This window comes from Erithacus rubecula, assembly GCF_903797595.1.
Source record: "Erithacus rubecula genome assembly, chromosome: 10".
Classification (NCBI taxonomy): Eukaryota; Metazoa; Chordata; class Aves; order Passeriformes; family Muscicapidae; genus Erithacus; species Erithacus rubecula.
Window position 1 is genome coordinate 9,977,883 of NC_136662.1, and position 22,961 is coordinate 10,000,843.

The 22,961-nt window shown below is 37.3% G+C and overlaps 1 protein-coding gene across 1 annotated transcript in view; it reads left to right on the forward strand.

The window, feature by feature from the left end:
• DPYD (dihydropyrimidine dehydrogenase) overlaps positions 1-22,961 on the forward strand; it is a 320,908-nt gene that overhangs the window by 172,282 nt on the left and 125,665 nt on the right. The window contains exon 14 of the mRNA XM_079314282.1: positions 22,037-22,201. Coding sequence (XP_079170408.1) covers positions 22,037-22,201 — 165 coding nt within the window. The remainder of the gene's footprint in view (positions 1-22,036; positions 22,202-22,961) is intronic.

Here is a 22,961-nt window from a genome sequence, read left to right on the forward strand (position 1 = left end):
TTTCACATTTTTCCATTCTCAATTCAGATTGTTACAAACCTTTTAGTTTTCTGCTAACTGTATCTAACTTTCTTAAGTGGCATTAATTTATTTTGTAATTTATTAGAAAAGATTGTAGTATATTTTTCTTAATAGTTATATTTAAAACACACCTGAGAGTCACAGCATAAAGCCATACTTAACATTTTTGAGTTTTAACATAAATTACAAACTTCCCTATTTTTTAAAATTGTTATGATGCACTTTAATAGCTAACAACAGATGTTCAGGAAAAAAAAATGAAATATTTATTTTGCCAATATAGAATTCAGAAGTTTTCCTTCTGTCAAGCTTTTTTGCTCACCCCACTTGGTTGTGCATGTGTCAGAGTTTGGGTTTTTTTCTCTAATTTCCACATTCTAATTATAAAAATAAATCCAGAACACCATGTAGGTTTCAGTTGGGCCGAAATGGAACGAAGAAGTGGTTGTCAGGATTCAGTGTCTGATTTGCAGTTCAGCAGTTGGGGTTGCATTCACTGCCATGGCCAAAGGCTGGCTCCTGCAAGAGCCTGGGTGGCACTTTGGGCCCCCACCTGTGCCCAGTGACACCTGAGGCTGCCTTGGGGACATCAGCTTCCAGCCTGTCCCCTCCCCTGGCACCAGCTGTGGCTGCTGCTGTGCCCTGCAGCACCTCGGGCTCAGCTCACTGGAGCAGCAGCTGTTGGCCCTGCTTGCACTCCTGCAGGTGTGTGCAGATGTGTGCAGCTGGCTCTGCAGGGACACTGAGGTGGGTGCCCAGCACGTGTGTGCTGCTGTACAGCTCGTGTCAAGAGCTGTGCTGGCATTAGCTGAGAGGGTGTAGCTGTCTGGACTGGCATGTGTTGCCACACTCAGGTGTGCAGGATTTAGTTTAATCACTTTTCAAGGAATTTTTTGGTTGTACCAGTGCAGCTTCTACGGACGGGCAATACACTTCTCTTATGTGTTCAAGTTATCTCAGGTCTTGAGTTCCCACTTGGAAAATGAAAAGGGTAAGGCTGTGTTCAACATCTGATGTGCCCACACAAGAAGTTAAGAAAGCAAAGAGCTGATTATTTGAATCTCACGGTGATATAATTGCTTTTGCTCCTGATTGACATTGTTGCAAAAGCAGAATGAAGTCCCATATGTTTAAAAAACCTGACAGGTTCTTATGTTAAAATACCTGTTACTAATCCAAATATGTATATGAGTGTATTCTAAATAACATCTCTTATAATTATTTGAGATACATAATTATTTATTTTTTTAAACTGCAACAGTGATTGTAGCATTCTGTCATTCAGTCAGGAAGTGTAGTATATTTGTGAATAAATCTAGAGTTAATTCCAGGAGGACACTGTTCCATTCTGTGAATTTCAGAATTACTACTTTAACAATTATCCAAAAAGCTCGTCAATGCTAATTGCAAAATCCAATTTTTAGTCTATAGAAAAAGGAAATAGGAACACACATTTTCAGTAATCCCTTAGTATCCACATTATATTAGTCTTTAATTTCTCACGTTTTGTATTATTGTATTAAAGGATATATAACTTTAGATTTGTGTGGAGGACTTGATACTACTTCAAAAATTACTTCCAATGAATTACACTAATGCTATTAAATTATTATTGAGTATTGACATTTTATACTTTATTTTGGCTTTCCTGGTGCATTTTTTACTATGAAGCAGTTAATTACAATGCAAACTATAGGTCTCAAAAGCAGCTATCACCACCTTTTCACTGTTCTGGAACATCTATTTAAACCTGCAATATGTTAGTAAGTTTTAAGTTTTTTTTCTTTAACTTCTGCTTGCCTCACTTCTTTGATAATTTAATGCAGTTTAAGAGGAAAAAAATTAAATTCCTTAACCACATTACAAATAAAAAAGACATAAGCTGATGTTATAGTTGAACGTTTCTTTGTTAGCAGCTGACCTTCTACTCAGAGAAAAGAAAGTCTTGGCTAGAAGACAGGTCAATAAATGAACAGGCTATATATTGATTTTTCTCCCTCTTCCCTTGTTATGTAATATGATTTCCCTTCTCTTGCAAGGGTTGCTGTTGTACAGGATGGGGCTGGGATCATGGAAGCGTATGGGAATGTGTAGACTAAGGAAGGCTGTCACAGCAGTCAATAAGATCTGAGAGGTGTTGACTAATTGCCTGCTAATTACACAGTAAATTGTCTAATTAAGCTGATGGTTAATTAGGGTACGCTTGCACAGCAGTCTTATGGAATTTTTGTCTGATGTCTGGGAAGCAGCTTGTGTAATTGGCAAACTGGTAAGGACTGGCAGAGAGCAGGACTGGGAAGCACGCTGCCAGTAGATGACAGAATAAGGATGCGTTTGCACAAAGGTTGTCATGTGAACACGCAGGGTTTGTTAGCCTTCTCCAGCACAGCTGAGAGCTGCTGCAAGCTGTAAATAAAATAAGGCTTAAGCGTGTACTATTAGAAAAGCAGTGGCATGTGCTCTTTTATTTTAGTCAGTTTGAACTTTAGATAAACACAGGGTATCAAAATTCCCATGTACAGAACTTCACCAAACCGTGTGACTTGACCATGGCAGTAATTATGGTATTGTGATCTATTTAGTGGAGTCCCAAAATGATCCTGTTTCCAGGGAACTGCTGTATGTATGTTGTTGTTGGAAAAGTATAGTTGTTAATAAGGATTCTTGCCAGCCATCATAACCATCATGTGTGGCATTCTGAATGCACTTTAATTGGCATGGTGTTCATCCCTCAATGTGACAGACTATGAGCAGGTCATAATGGTGCTCAGAGCAAAAAATGTGCACTGTGCATCACTATAATATCATTAATGAAAATTCAGATTCCAGATTCTGACCCAAAGCCAACGGAAATGGTCAGGAATATAAGGCAGAGAATCTGGGTAGCACAGGAGTACAGACACCAAAACCAGCCAAGCATCAGCTTGCTGTGACTTAAATTTTTCATTCAGTAAAATAACACAGTGCATAGACTTTTTAAAAGTTAATTACAAAGTTAAATATCCTGCAGAATCAGAATTGCACAATACAGGATTGGGTCTTTGCATGACATTGTGATTTAATTTTGAATTATGCACATGCACAAAAAAGCTAAACCAAAGAAAGTATAGTTGTACTTATTTGTTAAGAATGTTTTGATGTCACTTGAGCAGACTGAGTTTTAATATCTACTTTGATTCCTGGAAATCATATTTGTTTCAGAGATCCCCCTGGCTTTACTCCTAAGCATTTGTGGTATGTGGTTTGGGCACAGTGTCTTTCTGGGAGAAAGAGAAAAATTAAGTGAATTCTGGATTGCTGCTGAAACTTGATTTTCTTTTTTTTTTTCTTTTAAATTCAAACCACATATATGTTTCTTCTGACACAGAAATAGAATTTTAAAACAATCAAAAATTGAGATATTAAATTATACTTTCTTTGAATTAATAAAGCAAATTTTATCCTGTGATCTTGCTGCTTCTACTTACCTGCACAGTTAATAACACCTTTATGTATCACCCTCTGCATTGTGAATGTTTGTTTATGATTTTTCCTTCAAAAATAATTGGGTAAAATCATGGTACTCTAAGAGCATTCTCACTGTGCCAGTCATCAGACACAGGACTCCAAACAATTCAGAAGGCCTTAAACCTTATCTGAGGGGAATTATAACAGTCCTTGTAATGTTGCTCCTCTGTGTATATTTCCACAGAAGAAAATGGTACAATTCCCCCGAATCAGATTTGTGAATTGTTACATAAAATGAAAAAGGTGAAGTACATTGATTCAAGTCAAAACCATACAGGGAGGCCCTGTGTACATAAATTTCATTCAAATGAAATATACTTAAATTTACATTGAATATTTACATGTAGGATTTTTCCACACCCATCTGCACATATGTAAAAACAAATCTTTTCACTTATTTTTTTCTTATTTTTTTAAGGCTTATTCTTTAAAAGTATTGGAGAAACTATTGTTTTTGCCTCGGACAGCATATTCAGGAGCAAAGCTCACTTCACCAGCCAACTGCAGGAACTGAAAGCATACAGTGCAACCATCACAGTGCTTTCATTTTCTGTCATGGGCCAGCAAATGGATACGTTCTAATGCATTTTATTCTCTGAAGACAAAGAAAGGAGTTCAGAGGATAATTGTTACCTTATTATGTCCTTCAGAAGGAATTTCTGGCACATGCTATTGTGATTTATGTTTTAATAAATCACACAAACATAGAAAAGCATGTTTCTAGTAATTCACATGGTGTAGTAAATGCCTGTGTATAAAGCCCTATTGCAACATGACAATCTGTAATAAAAAATGTACGGCAATAATGTTGTTAAGCAGCATCAATAGCCAACTGCTTTTTGTTTTATAATAATTTGTTTTAAACGTACCAATCTCCTTCATATGCAGTTGTTGGTCTATCTTACATGTCTGTGGAATCTATAAAAATTGGAAACCTTTCCCAGATGTCCCAGAGCACCTTCCTGGTGTGTTTTCAAGCCTCGTGTTTGAACAATGGAGCGAGAGGAGCGCGGTGCCGGGTGACGTTCAGCGTTATTGCCTGTGATGGTTCTCTCCCTGTGCAGTTCAGGAGGGCTCCTGTTTGCACCCTTTTATTTAATCTGTGTATCAAGCCATAGAGAAGGTTTAGTAAAGTGACATTGATTGAAGTGTTTTCAATATGTCGAAACTCAGCTTTATAACTCTCAGCTGATTTGGCTGGAGCAGCTGATTGCATTGTTCAGTGTTTGTGGGAGACTGGGGCATGGTTGAAAGCATGCTGAGCAAAAGTCAATCCAGACAAGATAGGAGTGATGCTGGGATCGTTAGAGGAAACATCCAGAGGCTACAGCAAGAGAATTATCAGTCCTTCCGGCTGAGGGATGTAGTTCCATTCCAGGCTGTAGCTGCAGCAACAGATAAGAGCCAGAAGCCTACACCCCTTTTATTTTGTGAATGCAAGCTTTGCCATGAGTATCCATGCTTTCTATTTCAAGATTAACCTACTGCCTGCCCGTGCTATATTGGACTGAGTATTAAATGTGTCCAAATATTGTCAGTGGCATTGAACTCTGCCAAGGGAATCAAATCTGCCCCCAGCCCGTTCTGCCTGTTTTGGGTGTGCTGGGATGGAGCAGAGGGAGATGCTGGCAGTTCACACAATGCTCTTGTTGCACGTGCTTGGAGCTCCTGCCCAGGGTGGTGTGTAACAGCCCAAATCCCTTAACTCCAGCACAAACTCATGCTTGTTTTTCCTCCCTTACTTTGCAAGAATCGAGGAAAGAATGAATATTGGGTTTCTCGTTGCTATTGGATTTTTATTATTCTGTTTAAGTTTATACTGCTGCCAAGAACAGTATTCTCAGAAGGTCAGTTGATTGTTGCTCTTGTGTAGGAGGTATATTTTAAAGACTGACAGGAGTACCTGAAATAGGTGATTTCACATGGAGGTAACACAGCTCTCAAACACATAAATAAGTAAAATCTTATTTTCCTGTTTTCTGGATATATTCAAACTCAGATGAATTTCTCTGTTGACATTTGTGGATTTTTTCATTTGATATCCAGAAATTTTTTGTGCCTTCAAATACAGGGTATTGGAATCCAAGTCCAAATGTTTGGAGCATGTATTTTTGAGTGTCACGTTTCTTAAATGGTTATATTTTTGTAATTTCTTATTCTAGGCTAAAAATCTGCATTTATCCTGGTTAAACTTCAAAAATTCTATCAGCTAGAAAATTCATAGTAGTATATTATAATTTCTTTTGCTAGAAACAGAAATGCAAATTTAATTTTCATTTCACAATAATACTGTGTATATACAAATACATGCAACTTGAGCAACTCTACTCTCATAATATAATTTACATTTTCATTTCTATTTTAACACTATGGTTAGAGAAGGCTCTAAAAATGTGTGAGAGAATAAGAATATATCTGAGAGTAAAGTATTAAAACAATAAACCAAGGACCATCAATCTTATGACTTCTTTCTTATGCCCCTCTGTATAATACTAAAAGTGATGCTTTGCTACTGTAACAAAAATTGTTCTTGCACTGTGTTGGGAGTTGTATACCTGTAGATATGTAGGCTCTGTCTCATGATGTTTATTTCATTGCTTTTTGGGTAGTGCTTTTTGTGTTTCTTGCATTCCTTCTTTAACACAATTTAAAAAAATAGCTCCAGAGAGTGCAAGAATTGTAATGAGATTGTAAATGACCAAAGAATAACAGTTTATACAGAAAGAGAGTGACATATTTCAAACTCTGCTAAAAATACATCTGGTGGTTAAATTTATGCAGAGGAGAGACTTGATTCTGTGTCCAACATCCTCCATGTCTATCCTGTTCAAGGGTTCACAATCCTACCAGGTCTCTTCCTTATGTGTGTCCCTTGTCTTTTAAGAAATCTTTTTCCAGCCACCCATTTCTCTGCCTAAATGAGCAGGTATTATGGGCAGTGGACCATCCATACTCCCTTGGCTTTTGCAGCATGCACTGGACTGCTTCCTGCTGCTACTGCAAATGTTGGATCACAGCATCACCCGTATTCCTGCTTGTCTATCTATTAGACAGGAGTTCACAGTGTGCTTGCTGCTATTCAAAACCACGATGTTAGTGCCTGTTACACACAAAGTAATACAACATATTTAATAGCATAATTGAGGATGTAGTATTTGCATTCAGCACGTGTGTTTACAGTGAAGTGTATAGCTGAGCTCTCAGGGACAGAAGCATCAAGTACAACAAAGAAAAACATTTTTTTTCCAAGTGGTGGAAATGAGAGTTGTTTATTTTAAGAGATCTTATGTAAACGTAAGTGGGGGAGGAAAAGCAAGCCAGCATTTGCAGCCAATCCACGGCTGCACACACACATCTCTGGCCAGAGCTGTCCCCTTCGGTGCCGTTAGCATTCTCATTTCAAAAAACGACAGTCTGCAGTGCAAGCAGTAAAAATGTTCAACCTGTGGTTTAAATTATTGATTTTTTTGAATATTGAAGCAGTATTTCAAATGGGTTTTGTTTGAGTTACTTCTGGGTAGAGGGTTCCAGAGGTAATTTGATATCTAAAAGCCTGTGTATTTCAAAGCCATTTCAGTCTTTTGAGTTTCTTCATCTGATCAGCTGATTGGGTAAAATACCTTATTGTCTCCTGAATTGCAGGCAATAGATAAACTGCAGCTCAAGGTTAGCACATAGACCAGCATACAATGCTCTTGGTGATTTATTATGTGTACTCAGTGTCCAATCAACTGACAAAAAATACCTCATTTATTTTTAATGCAGTAACTTATCTTCACTTTGAAAAGAAAAAAATTTGAGATGCTAGTGTTCAGAGTCAAGATGGGGGGAGCACTGTTTCCTGTATCACTATGCAATGATGCATAATTAAAACTAGGTGAATTCATGGTATAAAATACAGTATGTGTAAATAAGTAGGTGCATGTATTTTCACAGTAAGTTGTTACATTACTGCAGAACAGAATAGCTGTAGTGAAAAAGAAGACACATTTAAAGAACTCTCACAAAGGGCTGGGTTGTTGGTGGTTGTACATGTAAGAACATTTAAGAAATTAGCCATTCTCAAAAGCCTTCTAGTCACAGAAAAAAAAAAAAAAAAGAAAAAGCATTATTCAATAAGGCTCAGATCTGACAGTGAAGCCATATTGGAATGAATATTGGAGTTGATGTGAACTGTGAAAACTAAATTAATTGCAGGAATGGGCCTGATTAAGAAGGGTTATTACATTAATGACACTAAATATTACAGAATAATGGTGTGAGTCAGATTTTAAACAGGTTTTTCCCTTAAGAAGGCTATGGGTTAAAGAGTACCAAAACTAAAAAAAAAAAAAAAAATTACTAAAGTATGGATTATGCAAATTAAGTTATTATGCAATTTATTTTGCAAATATGCATATATATTGCATATATGTTTAAATAAAATTAAAATATACAAATATAAGTTGTGAAAAGATGTGTGGCATAAAGAGCTTATATAATGCCCAGTTGGTTTCCATCTTAAAATAACACTACAACTGCAGTACAGTCCTACAGTAACTAGTTGTGTGGGTGTAGCTTAAGAATTTGTTCAATTTCATCGATCCTCTTGGGATCTGCCCTACAGTGTTTTGCATTGTAGTTTACAAAATCCCATTTAAATCCCATGAGTTCTTGCTGTACTGGTGTATGCACAAAAATAATTTCATCTGTCCTGTTCTAAGTGTGCAGCAAAGAAGTCTGCCCTGCTCTGCACTGGCTGCACTAGGGGAAGATTGTCTAAAATAGCAGAGGTGTAAAAATCCAGACCCCTAAAGGCTCCAAAACCAGAAACATGCAGTCTATACCTGCCTATATACTAATTGTTTTTCCCATTAAGCAAGCACTGGCTTTGCTGTATAGATTATTCTCCATGCGTGGGGATAAGCTTTGGGCTGAGAAGACTCTCAGTAATTCCTGGGTGTGTGAGATAATGCTGAGTGTCAGAGTTCTCCTTGGCCCTGATGAAAACTTGCCTTCATTGCCCTTGGAGTGAGATTGCTCCTGTGGTCTGGCATGTGGAAGTAATGGGTATATCCTCTTTCTTAGTGATGCTTTGCAGTGAGCTGTGCTTTAAACTCCACAGTTCCATGGTATGAGAAAGGAGGCAAAGACAATCCCTACATTCTATTTATCACTAGTATAATTATCCCTAACCAAGGACTTCTTGAGGGTCTAAACCCCTCATTCCTCCTTAAATATTTTTGTCCCTGACATTTGTGTTTAGCATCAGAAGGCTTTTGAATCCTTGCCCAATTTTAAATCAATATTCTATTGGAATGAGCAGAGAGCCTGAGAGTCAAGCTGCTGTCTCTAGCTCAGACAGATTTAGTATTTCAGGTTGGAGCATGCATGAGCCTTTTGTAGCAGGTCTCAGCTGGCTGTGCCATTAATGGTGCCAGAGATCCAGCCACAGCTGTCGTATACTTTCTTGCACCCCTGTGGCAGTAATAGTGGGAACATTTACCACAGATTCCCCAATGAAGCATTAACTCAATTATAGTGTCTAACAGCCACCTTCCTATTGATTTCAAGGAGAATGGACTTCATACCAACCTTATCTGTGTGTGCTGCTGCTAGATCCTCTGATGAACATATTTACTTACCTGACAGATCTTAGCAGTCCAGAGAAGGCTGGGGTTTGGGACCTGGTATATATTTAATGAAATAGGGCATGGTTAGCTTAAAATAATGGTTTTCCTCGGTGGTAAACAGGAGACTGGTCCTGCTAGGAATTTCCATATATCATGGCTGCTTTCAGTTCTTAAAAAAATATTTTAATGAGCTTTGATCTTTTTGCTTTATTAGATTTGTTTTATGTCCCACAGGGTGGATTTTTAAAGCCAATAGAACATGCCATTTTTCATGGGCATTTAAAAAAGTTAATAGGCATTGACTAAGCTACTGCTATGAAAACTTCAGGTGAAAGTAGAGGAAAACCAGACTTGAGATGGGGCCTCTGTGTCTGCCACAAGCAGATGGGAAACAGGGCTTGTCCTTTGGCATAAAAATTCTATGTGCACTTCAGGGCTTCTCTACATGGATTTCTGCCTGTCAGAGAGGGTGTAACATCTGCAAACACTGAATGTTTATTTGCTAAGAGCTCAGTCTGGAAAAGCAGAATCAGCCCTTCAGGCTGGAAATCTGCACCTTGAAGCTCTCAAGTGGAAAGAGCCATCTGTGGATTATTGTGTGGTGTCCCCATGATGAGTGGAGGGTGATCACATGGTGATGAGCTCTCAGAGGAACTCAGATCTCCCAATGACAGGCTGGGCATGCTGCTTCCACCCCTCCTGAGCCTGGGTTTGCATTCCCAAATGCTCTCCCTGGGATGTATACACCCTATATGAGCTGTCCTGCCAGGGAAGGACAGTGTCCTTAGCAATCAAAATATGCCAGGCAGAGTTTGCTCCAGGATTCTGAGAGTCAGAAAAACCGTATTAGTTATTACAAAAATGGTAACTCATTCAGGATGATAGTTTCATTTGCAGTATAAGATTTGAGATGCCTTGCAAGTTCATTCATAGAAAAGTAATTTTGAAACAATCTTGTCAATTATTTGATTTTTCTTTATTTAGCCTAAACTTATTCTGAAAAGTGGTTTAACTACTTTTATGTCTGTGAACATAAAATCTAACAGTTTGCATGCAGTACTCTTATGTGCATCCTTATTCTGGTAGCCAATACAAAGAGGAAAATGCTAGGGCTCTTTATAGAATTTTAAGGTAGATGAGACCTCCAGTAAAAATCAGAATCTATTTTAAAGATCCTAAAATGTCTAAAATGTAATTCTGAATTAAAATGGGTTTGAATCTCTTACAGGATGTTCAAATGCTGAGTTAAAATTCACAGGGGCTTATATCTTCATGGTTTGTTTATCCCCATGATTATGTTATCCAGATCTCTCTGTATAATCAGGCTCTGAGGATGTGGCTTAGCCTTGAAATCCCTGCTCTTATGAAATACCCTTTGACTTCCAGAGGACTTTTACACAGAAAAAGATAAAAGGAATGTGTTCAAAACAAAGTTAATGTTCAAGAGCTCAGTTATCAAAGTAGTAATCTATGGCTAGATTATCATTGGAATGTAAAGCAAACTATTCCTTTAAATACTTCCACCTTTCCTGTACCTCTTTTTTACATCTTGAAATTATAGTGCTACCTGGAGAATTGATACTTTTGAAGTTATGTACCTAACTATTTGAACAGCATCCCAAATAGACCTGGTATTGTTTCCTTGCATTTCTGACCCCTAAATACACTGGAATGTTCATCAATGCTTATAGTATTTAGCATTCTTAATCCTAATGGAAAAAGAAAATATGTGAGTAGGTTCAAGACATACCTCAATGTTTGCAATTCATCCCCAGCAGAAAATTTAAATACATGCTTGAAGGAAGTAATGTGACTCTCATCTTAATTACTCAATCCAGCAATAAAAATATTTTGGATTATACATAAATTTAAATATTACTTTGGTGATCTGTAACTCCCTGATGTTGATTCTTTGTGCAAGAATTTTAACAAGTCTTTAAATAGGATTGTAGTTAAAACATTTGTATTCTTGAAGAAATTATATCTTTTTTCCTCTGAAGGACAGCATCTAGACACCCCTCCTCCTAGGGGAATATAATAGTCTTGATTTACTTATAGAAATCTGAAGGAAAATATTTTAGTGATGGTTCACAATTTACTAACGGAGTTTTACAAAACAGCCTCTAGGAACAGCTAGAAATACATTGATTATATGGCTTCCCTGTGAGAAAACAGTAATTAAAATTATCCCACAGATTCTATCAGGACATGTTAATATTTAATTAGGCAATAAATGAGCTTGGTACAGGTGTCCAGAGTTGTTGACAGAAGCTTTTTTAATCCATGTAGTATTGTCTCTTAAATAAATAGTTACCTCTTTGCTTTTTTCCAGTGTAAAGTTACATGCCTAATTAGCAGTGATTAGTATTGCTGTGTTATGTTGCTAATTATGAGATGGAATGCAATTCTCTTCTATTTTTCTTCTAGAGGAGCTCATTCTGTGGTCTGGTGTTTCTTGGCTTCCAGGTCATCCTGTTAGGAACCTCCTGATACTGATGCTGTCCTATTGCTTTCTTACACTAATTTCTTTAGCAATTAGAAAACAGCATTTTAGAAACTAACATATAGTTTTCTGTAATGATGATGTTTGAAAAAGCCATATTAATTTGACCTTCCCATCAAGTACAAGAAGAGAATTTATATTCTCCTTTTGAGCATTTAGTGACTCTTTCAAACTTACTACTGCAAACATGTAATGTAATTCTTCATTCTCTTTCCTGGGTATTTAAAAATTTTTTTTTCTTCTTTTATAATTTTTTTTTTGAGTGGTCTTACTTGTGTTTCTTCCTCCCTGATTTTCTTAGACTCACACTTTTATAAGTGCCTTTTCATTCCCATTTCATGGGACCATTCAGTAGCACTTATCTAGAAAGAAGTCTTAATAATTGCTGCTCCTTTGTTTGGTAAATTAAGTACATTTACTTCACAACAAGTTTTGATCACTGATTAAAGCATGATATTCCCTAACAGCTGAAAATGGGATATTTTTAGATGTCTGTAAAATAATTAATCTGTTAAGGCAAGCTAAGTTTTTATGATCTAAATCCACTGTAGTCCCAAGGGTAAGCATTATAGACTGAAGTACTGTATTTCAGTTATCATGTATTAATTTTCCATCTTTATGAATGTACACAGGTCCTTAGGAGCCATGGTACAAAAATACCAGTTTAGGATACAGATGAAAAGCTGCTACCAGTGCAGATACTTTATTTACCCATGTGCTGCTATTTATTTCATTCTTTTTTCCTCCAAATGATTAGAATTGCATCATTTGCATTGTGGTTTTCCATTCTTGTGTCCTCTTACTGAAAATAAATTAATGTTTTAAGGCAATTACTGAACGTTTTTCTCATCACTCTGCTAAAGCAACCATTTGTTGATTAGGTAGTTTATGATATTGAATTCCCAAGACTCAACACTGACAGAATCATTTAGGTTGGCAAAGACCCTTAAGATCAAGTCCAACCAAAAACCCTGAACTGCAAAACCTAATCCAAAAGTGAATCTCTGCACACACATTCAACTTTCTTTCAAAAACTGTAAGTTCTACTTCTCTTTTCTTTGATGGGTGTAGTTTTTGACTACAATAGAATTTTACAGCAGAAATGTAATCGTGTCCTTCTGGTTAGACCTTTATCAGAAAGCTGATAAAATGTGTGCTCACACTGATTGCTAGCAAGAAATTTTTTAAATGTCCTTCAGGTTTTTTTCCCTTTCTCTTCTTTCCATCCCTCACTTTCCCATCTCACAGAGAAACTGATATAAAGCTGATGAGAATTTGGATTTGCTTTGAAAGCATCTTTTGTTCAAAGACTAATTTTAACCTTGTGGTAGAAATTGCTTTTTGTATTCTGTTGAATGTGATATCTAGTAATTGTTTGTCAAGACAAAGTGCTGTAGGACATAATCATTTGAAAAATTATCTTTCATAATTACAGTAAAAGTGCCCTTATAGTCTAATGCCTAGAAAACAAGCAAATATGTAAAAAAAAAAACAGAGAAAGGGAAAAAAATTATATGTTTTAATTTTAAAGCAGTATGGCCTTGTATTGTAAAGGTGTTTTTTTGTTGTTTTTTTTTTTTTTTAACTGCTCAGGCAAATGTAATTATCAGGAAAGATCAAATACTTAATTTCCTTATGAAATATGCAACTCAACTAGAAAATATTTGTGGATTTGATTTAAACATTATAGTTGTTATTCTATTTTTTGGTATTTTTTACTCTAATTTTTATGGTATTTGAATTTCCTAATTTATTATCAAGCCTAAGTTTATAATATTGCAACTTCAAGACAAACTCATATCTGAATTAACAAAGTTTGGGGGATGGCTGTTCCTTTAAGCAAGGGCAGCAAATCATTTCTATTTGACTTAGAGTGGGGAAGGGATTGTTCCACAATTATTCTGAAGTAAAGAGAGTAAATGTTTTTTATTTAACATGCTGGTCTAGTGAGATTATCTAAAGAGCTTGGGGTTTTGCCTGTTCATCACAAGTTATCAGTACTGATGGCCTTGTGTCTGGGAATTGCCTTAGTAAGGCAGGTGTGCTGAGCAAGCAGCAGTGATAAAAGCTTAGGTAGAAATGAAGTTTGGGGTCTGTAAATTTTGAAGTTTTTCATGCGTTGTCATGGTTAAACCTTAAAGCACTAATGAGACAGTATAGAAAAACATTAAACATGTGGTAACTAAACCTCTAACTTGTCATTTGTCTTTCACACAATATGAGTGGTTCAGCAGTTTTTCTCCAAAGTCCTGACACATTGCTTTTTCCCTTCTGGGGCTGCAGTTTTCTGTGCTAACTTAGTGATTTGGAAAGCCAGCTTAGTCGCTGAAGCTGTAGTGTTAAATTGGTTTAATAAACACAAATGTGATAGTTTAATGTTATAAAAGCATTTATGAGGTAATGGTCTGTTTTTTTTTAAAAATAGTATGCATATTCATGCTTATTCAGCCAAGAAATAGAGTAGGATATTAAGGAAGATTTACAAGCATTGTTTGTGTTCCAGACTTCTGGAATATAGGTACAGATTTGGCTGCTTTCATCTTTGGAAACATAGGACTCACAGACTTCAAAAGACAGATAAGAATATTTGTAAGGTATTCTTTCCCCTCTATAGCATAATAGATCTTGTATGTAAAAGCTGAAGAAGCACAATTGTAAGTTACAGCAAGGTTACTTTTCAAGATGTGCACTGTACCAATGGAGAGATCAGAACATTTATTCTTTGAATCACCAATGTGAAAAATGCTGGAAGGCTGAGGAAGTAATATGTTTTTAAATTCATTTCTTATTTTGGTAAGGAAACTTAAAAATAATTATTCTACATCATGTTATCATGGTATACTATCTGTCTTCAAGAAAAGGAGAGGAATGAAGAGGGAAGTGAAGGCTAGGTGTAGACTTCATTCACAAAAGCAATGAAAAAAAAGAGGTGCCTTTATGGTACTATATTTTTCATACTGGGTAGTGGAGAGATTAGAACAGTTTCTGCATGGTGGGATGTTTTGAGGTAAGTTTTTCTGTCAGGGTGGTTTTCATTTTTAAAAAATGCCTCTGTATGCTCTGAGGGAAAGAGAAGGAGAGAGTGAGCAAGTGACATGGTTTTGTGCTTGTATGGCAAGAATCAAGTTTGGCCTATTCTCTAACTGAAAAATGGTAAATGCAGGTGTTAGAGATTCAGCAGGCAGCATTATGTGCAACATAACACTGAAAGGTGACAGCCAGTGGCTATATCAAACCTCCTTGGGCAGAAATCATAAGCAAATTTTCTTGCCTTTCTCCATCCTACTCTACTAGATAAGGTCTTGTAACTGTTGGAATGGTTTTGTGTTTGTAGAGCTCCTCACTGTGCATTTATCTTCCAGTTCAGCTGGAAAAAAATTCTGACTTGGAGAAATTCAGGAGAGCAAGTCAGTGCTTTGGGGCTTATGAAAGAAGCCCTGCAGAGATGTAATGTGTCTCAGTTCTGATGGAGAGGAGGGGAGGAACAAGCCAGAAAGGTTGTATAGGAACAGCACTGTGTGCAGTGGTATTGTTTCTGCAGGTTTCACTTGCCTTTTGTGGATGGTTAAAACTCCAGAAGGGGTGATACTAGACACAGTCTGGCTAGACAGCTGAGTCACAGAAGAGGCAAATCATCACAAGACCCTGAGTGAGAGTTGGCAGGGAATTACGAGGACATAAGTCTGTGGTGCCATTCGAATCTATCAGGGTGTGCAAGCAGCAGTGAGCCAGATTTCCAGAATGCTTTAACTACTGTGATATTAGGCAGCAAAAGGCAAAGTCTCCTCCATATTTTCACATAGGTGAAATTGTAATAAAGTTGTACTAGGGAACTTTAACTAGGGTAGTTAGGGAAAACTGAGTCTTGATGTTGGGGGGTTGATTAAAGCATTTAAAAATAAGCTTTAAAACTATTTCTCACATACTAGATTTTGAGGTCTTACAATATATATTTCAAATATATATTTTTGAGATGCTGAGGAGAAAAGCACATCATAATTTGGTTAAATAACTGCATTTTTCAACTACTATACTTTGATGTAGGAACTTCACATTTGAGCTGGTTTTTTACATTGCAGTTTACTGGTATGTTGTTTTGAAATACTGGACTGAAATTACCTTAATAAGGTATTTATTTAGATCTCTCCTTCACAAAGAAGCCATTGTAGCTGCTTTGATGCTCACTTTGACATTAATGAGCAGCAACCCCAGGAATGTACAGATGCATACTCCACTTGGCAAGTATAACGCCCTCCTTTCCTAGAAGAAAGAAAGGTCAAATAAATTAACTTTGTTAGAAATAGTAATCTGCTCATTGTGTTTAATCTTTTTTCTCATATTAATGAAAAGAAACTGACAATGGTCACTAATTCCTATCTGCTTTCATATGTTAAAGCTGAGAAAAGCTTAATTTGAAGTATGAAGTGACTTTCATTGACTTTCACTGGGGGCCAACACTGCAAGGCAGGTTCTCTGTGTCTCTTAGAAGTCTCTCAGAGTGAAGAAAACTCACTTTAACACTTGCTATAGTATGATTAAATGTATTTTTAAAATCCAAAAATCTTATTTGAAACCTTAATTGTGCTGCAGCCATTTCCATTGCAGAACACCTGTACTTCAGGATTGAATAGTTGTACAATTGCTTAATATATTTATTAATGCTAAAATTAATTTATGTTTTTCCATATCCTGAATGAAAATGCCCAGGTGTTCTCTTAAATGACTGTCATGTAAAAGGGGTGATTTTCTCAAACTGTTTGCGTTTGATTAGTCTGTCAGTGTCCCAGAAAAGCTGATACCCTTGTGCCTCACCAGTCTGTCAGTCTCCCATCATAGGGAGCCTTCACTGAACAGGCACTGGATCAGAGGGCAGCTCCACTGATGTGTTCAGGGTCACACAGCCCCTTCCTGGGGCTCCACAATTGAGTGTATTACCCAGTCCCAGCACCTGCCAGCACCCTTGAAGAGCTCCCACTAACAGTGCACAGAATAACATCCTTTATTTGTATAATAGAAGATCGTGACAGGTTAAAGTTCAAAGATTGCTGGTGATAGTATCTGGCTGCAAGATTGTATTCAAAAAATTGTATTATTGTATGGATAAGCTCTAATTCCTAACAAGAGCTAGCTTGAGATAATCAGTGTACATAAAAATACAGTTTGTACCCACTGGGCATCCCTACGGGGGAGAAGACAGCTCCCTTTGACTGGTCCCAGAAGTTGTGATGGAATCTTCCCTACATTTTCCCCATGTTTAACTTACTTTTATACTATTTTTAATGTCTGGGTGGAGCATGTATTGTGTGTGGGAAGTTGGGCATGTTGACTGCATTCCATCTGGGGAGTAGCATCTGCATTTTCTCCCTATAATTTTCCATACTGTTGCAACTGTGTCTGTAACTTTCCACTCCTCTCCATATTCTGTTTTATCCCGTTAGCATTTAAATTAACTGCAATTTTTGTAACTTTCTATTTTTCTTTAATTTTACCCCTCTTTTCCCCACAGCAACCTTGTAATTTCAAGTGTTCATTAACATACTTTTAGGAGAAATATTTTGAAAAAAAATTGGGCAGAAAAAGAATGTTTTGAGCTCTGCAAATCAATAGAAACATATCACAGCTTTGATATGAAAAATCATACAGATTTATACTCTTGGTTCTTTTGATATTATTATATATCTTTTATTTGCCTAGTACAGCTACATTAGATGAATAGGCATGAGGTGTCACAACTCTTGGGAGACTGCTTTTCTGCCACTGGCCTCTTAACATGTTTTTCTCCCAATATGTATTTTTCCATCCCCCCTTTTTTTTTTTTAGTTTCTAGGAGACATGATTATGAAATAAAAAGTGAACTCAGTTAATGAAGAGCTGTCTTCTTGGTTCCCCTACAACAATAAGTCTGAGAGAGAGGTGAATGGCTTGATTAATTTCTCTGTGTCATTAACTTCCATGCCCCCAGATGACAATGTTAATATTCACAATGTGAATTATTTCTGTGCTGCTTGGTTTAGGAGAAACACACAAAGGATGTACTTATTGCATGATGTAGCACTGTGCCCAGCAACCCTTTGGATGCCCTAAAGCTTGAAATGTCCCTGCTGTCCTGCTTTCCTTGGTCATTAGAGGCAGCATGGTTGAGATTTTACAACACAATTGCCAACTGCAAATATAGACAGTGTGAAGCAAAACAAAATCTAGAATGACTAGTAAGGTATGGACTGATATATTGATACATGCCTAAATAAATTTAGCTGACTAAAAGCTGCTGAGTGTCTGGACTTTATCTTTAAAATGTTGTCTCAAATCTCCCAGCCCATTAGACTTAAGTAGTTTAGAATTCAATGATCTGATTGCAGAGTTCAGAGATTATTAGAGCAAATGGGGCCTGATCAATGCCTTGGGTCGTCTTTTCAGTGTGTTAATTAATTAATCAACAGGAACAGAAATATATGTGTAATGCAAATTAACTCTGTCTCAAGTTACTAGAATACCAGAATTGGTCATATGCAGAAGAGGGAAATCCAAAAGCAGCAGGATATTAGTGCTTTTGTCTGTATAACACCACTTTCTTTGGTGATATCCTGAGCTAGAGATATTTGCAGCATTAGTGTGATTTTTTTCTGCTGTGCTCTTCTGGAGAAATGAATAAGCTTTTGAGGTAATGGAAGAAATTCAGTAACTGAAATATTTATGATTCATGGTTGGCCCTTGATTGTGTTTGTTGTCACTGTTTCTCTTCATTTACATTAACCCCCAAACCAGGTTCATTTGCTGTAATCTAATATCAAATACAGTTTCCCTAATCCCTAAGTCCACATTGAATTGCAGTATTTCCCCATGAAACAAAGTAATTTTATGTGGTAATTTCTGTTTTCTTTGCCAATTATTTTTTCAGGACTTTTTATTTTTCCCAACAGCTTTGTCTTTTAGTGTGGAAAGATATAAGCTTTGTTCTCTTCTAGTTACTACTTATTAAAAGTCTGCAGAGTACATGAAAATACTGTGCTGATTTTGTCAAGGACCATATATTGCCTCCCTTGAATGAAGGAGTTAGATACTTGATTTGTTTTGGACACTGGAGACATTCTTCTGTTCCTATATGTGGAATTCTCCTTTCACCTGCATGCAGGAACCAGACCAACTTATTGCTCAGGTCACCTCTCTGTTTAGAACCAATAGTTTTTAGGTTCAGGCCCTAAAGCACTTCCTGTCAGTATTCTCACTTCAGTTTTTTGTGGCTTTTTATGGACACAGTAATTTTTAGCAACAAGAAAAGGGTTGTGTGCACAGTTGGGATGAAAGGAAAAAAATGGGGATTCAGGAAAGAAAAGGAATTATCATTTCCAGCATTTGGAAATTCATTCCTAAGACTAAGACTAAGACTAAGAGCCATGAAGTTGGCTAAGCCCAGCCAAGAGATCCTTGGTCCAACTCTTCCCTTGCTCAGCTTTCTCACAGCCATGGCAGGGGACAGAAGATGAAGAGGCTGGTAAGGAAAGTTCTGTGTAGGTATTTCACACTCATCTCAAAGAGACCATTTTCTATTCTGTCACTTGTGTGGTTTTATTTTGTATGTACATAGACAGATTCCTTGAATCATCACATAAGTTATAAATTCCATTTTGTTTCCATGAACTGTGAGTCTCCCTGTGCCTGGGGCTGTCATGTGCTAACAAGAGACAGGAGGAGTGCCAGAGTGTCAGTCATTACAGTCTCTTTCCATCTAGTTTACTCTTAACTAGGAGGGGCAAATGAGGAACAAGATCTTAAATAAGGACAGCATATCCCTCCCACATGGAACCAAGACAAAGAAGCCAGGTGGCAATGTTTGGATTTCAAAGCCAGGAAGGATTTTTGAGAGCAGAAATGGCTTGGTTAGAAAAGATAAAGTGATGCACGGACACACCAGAGGGGTCTTGTGGCACAGAGGCAATGGGGAGGTGGTGGAAGCCTCTTCTTCTTCCTTGGAAGAAACAGATGTCTGCAATTCTGGGGAATGGGAGGGGAAAGTCCCTGAGCAGCAAAGGGGATCTCACAAAATCTCAAAGAAAATTCAGCAGTAAGGAAACGTAGGCAGAGAGATGTGCGTGTGTTTACTATTTCATATGGCTCTGTGTTTCTCTTGTGGTCATTATAGTGAAGAATGGCTTCACTTTTGAGACAGTTTGGAAAGTCAGTGCATTGCCTGACTCAACTCTGTGGGATCCTGGAGAGTGAAATTGTCACTGAGGTGTTGACTGCCACTGAGCTCTGGGAAAGACTGTGTCAAAGCTGTGGGGTGCCACAGCAGTTGCAGGGTCTAAGCTGGGGCTTCTCCTTTTAGAAAGGAGAAGAGGCTGCCTGGAGACCCCAGGCAGATAGGAAAACTTCAGAGATTTTATGTGGAAGCAGACAGAGACTCTTTGAGAGAGCCTCACTAGAGGTAGAATCTAGGCTGTAATATCTCAGTGTTTGAATTCTTACCTGTAGTAAAATGAAACTGAGTGGAAGAGCACCAAGGCTTGCACTAGTGAGATAACAAGCAGCACCACTGGTGGCTCCAGGCATTATCTGGCAAACACATTCACACAAGTGAGCTGCAAAATGGAACTCAGGCCACATACAGAACCCATGATCATGCTTTGCCCTAAACCCAGGAGCAATAATTCCCACCAGCAGCCAGGCTGTGAGCTCCATGCCAGGAGAGCTCCCTAGCTTGGCTCTGGAGCCTGGCACCCCTGGGCTTGCAGCAGGGAAACAGGCAGTGTGACCCCAGTCCTTGGTGGCAGCTGCAGTGCAGTCCCTGGGCACCATGGCCAGTGCAGATCCCTGGGATGGAGCCACAGCTCAGCTCCTCCGAGGCAATTTAACAGGACTGAAATGCTCAAGAGGACAAACTGATGGAAATGGTTCCTCTGCATAAACTGCAATTTTTTGTAATTTGTTTAGGGAGCGAGGGGAGTGCATTTTGCTGTGTGGTTTTGGTTTGCATAAATTCAGAAAGTGCTCTGAATTTTTTTTATGAAAATGTAACTTAACTGTTGAGAGTGAGGTGAAGATTTTGTGATGAAAGGAAAATAGTATAATAGGAAAATAGGGCATTAATGTGGTGTCCATGTTCCAGATTTACTACACATGAAAATAGATGAACTGGTGAGATTATCTTGTATGTTTTTTACATATGTAAATGGACGTATAACTATCTATCAATATAAAATATTAGTGTATATTTACTGTATAATAATTAATTCAGCTTTTAAAGCAAATTAAGATTGCCTCAAATTTACATACAATGTGAAGAAAAGTCCCTTTATCCTCTGTAACTGCAGCATTTGGCAGATTCAGGAATAAATAATCTTTTGTGGCAAGGGTATGCCTTATCAAACATATGCAGATCAGTGCTAATTAATGCTAATTAAGGTTTCCTGTCTATCTAGCTGGAAAAACGTCCAAATGTTATGAAATCCAGTTAGTATGCCTATTACCCTAATTGTTTTATATGGGATGGTTCTTAATTAAAATATGTAAATTTACCTTAATTGCTATATACTAATAGAGGTTCATGTTATCTCACTAAAAATGACAAGATGGTGAGGAGGGGTACTTAAACAAATAATTCTGATACGTTTGTAAATAAATGACCTTTACTCAAAATTATTTTTAATTGGAAATTGGCAAAAGGAACATTTTGCCATCTATGTTTCTCTTTAGTTTTAAATAATGTCAGAATTTACGGTTCTTTGTTAATATAGATCTGGTGACATCGCAGCTTAATTAAGACTACTAAACAAGTCAACATTTTGTGTGTTTACTCTGTGTTTCAAAATTGTTTGCTAACCTCATGCTGACCTTCAGAAATGTCATACTTTGCAATATTAATCTCTATTTTCACTATTTTTTTGTTTTGCGTTTCGATCTTTCTCTCTTTTGACCGCGCGGTTTATTAGTGACGTTTGGTGTGCTGTGGCCGGTGCCTTTGCAGCAGGGAGGCTGGAGAGCTGCACCCATAGTGCAGGACACTTTGATCACCTCTGGGGCAGAGTTCCTGTGTCTGCTGTGACATGGCTGAGGCCCACACGGGTTTCTACACAAGGTCTTGTGTGCCCTCTGCCCAGCACAGACACTGTTTGAATGATATCCTGTATGGCAGTTCATAGGTGGACAATATTGGCATTTTCTTTATAATTATCGTGCCATTGCACACACAGAGCAAACATTTTTCTCCTCTGATGCAAAGAATTTAACTGGAGAATCTGCTAATTTAGAGAACTGCCCTACAGTTTTAGCTTTTGCTCATAATAGCAGTAGATTTTTAAAAAACTTGGTACATTTTAGTTTATGTATATAATGTGCATCATCAACATAACCCTCTCTTTGCAAAATCTGACTGAACATACTTCCTGTTTTGCAGGATATTGTAACCAATGTTTCTCCAAGGATTGTGCGTGGAACTACTTCAGGTCCTTTGTATGGCCCAGGCCAAGGCTCCTTTCTAAACATTGAACTGATCAGCGAGAAAACAGCAGCATATTGGTGCAAAAGCATTACTGAGCTGAAGGCTGACTTTCCAAACCATGTAAGTGCCACTTAGTCATAAAGATGTAACATACTTACTTGGAATCTCTTGTCTGCAGATTTGTGAAACCCACATATTTAGTATTTATTCAATAGAATGCAAATTGCATTACTGACATACAGGTACATTGTTAAAAATCAGAAAAAAACATCCAAATAATATTTATGACAGAAAATTCTGTGAAATTGCTGTCATGCAGGGGACAGTCATGATTTTTTAGTGAAGCTGATGTTTACTTCCAAGGGAAAATAAACCTAATATCAAGAGAAATAGTTGATCCCAGTGTGGATGCTTGGCAGTTCTGTTGGGAAAAATTTTTTACTTAAGTCCATATGTAATTTATAATAAGAATTGTTACTGTGAATTGCATTTGATCATAAAACTAATATATGTTCTTTTCGTTCTTAATCCAAATGTGATTCTTATAATATTTTTATAAGCAATTGAGTGCTCTGGGTGAAAAAACTCAACACTTAAAGTTAACTTCACTACAAGGATAGAGTTTTGTTAGAGCTTGTTTGGCTGTGGGTTATATCTGTCTCAAAGGTAATAATCACAGTTGGGAGCAATGACACCAGCTGGCTGGCATAAATGGTTTTCAGCTACTGTTCTTGTGAATAAGGACAACGAGGTACAAAGTAAAATTCTCCCCAATCATTATCTGGAATGGATAGAACTAGAAATCCCAGAGCCTGCATATCTTCTGTCTTGGACTTATTACCTCTATGCTTCAGCTATGAGCAAAATTAGTGAACATTCC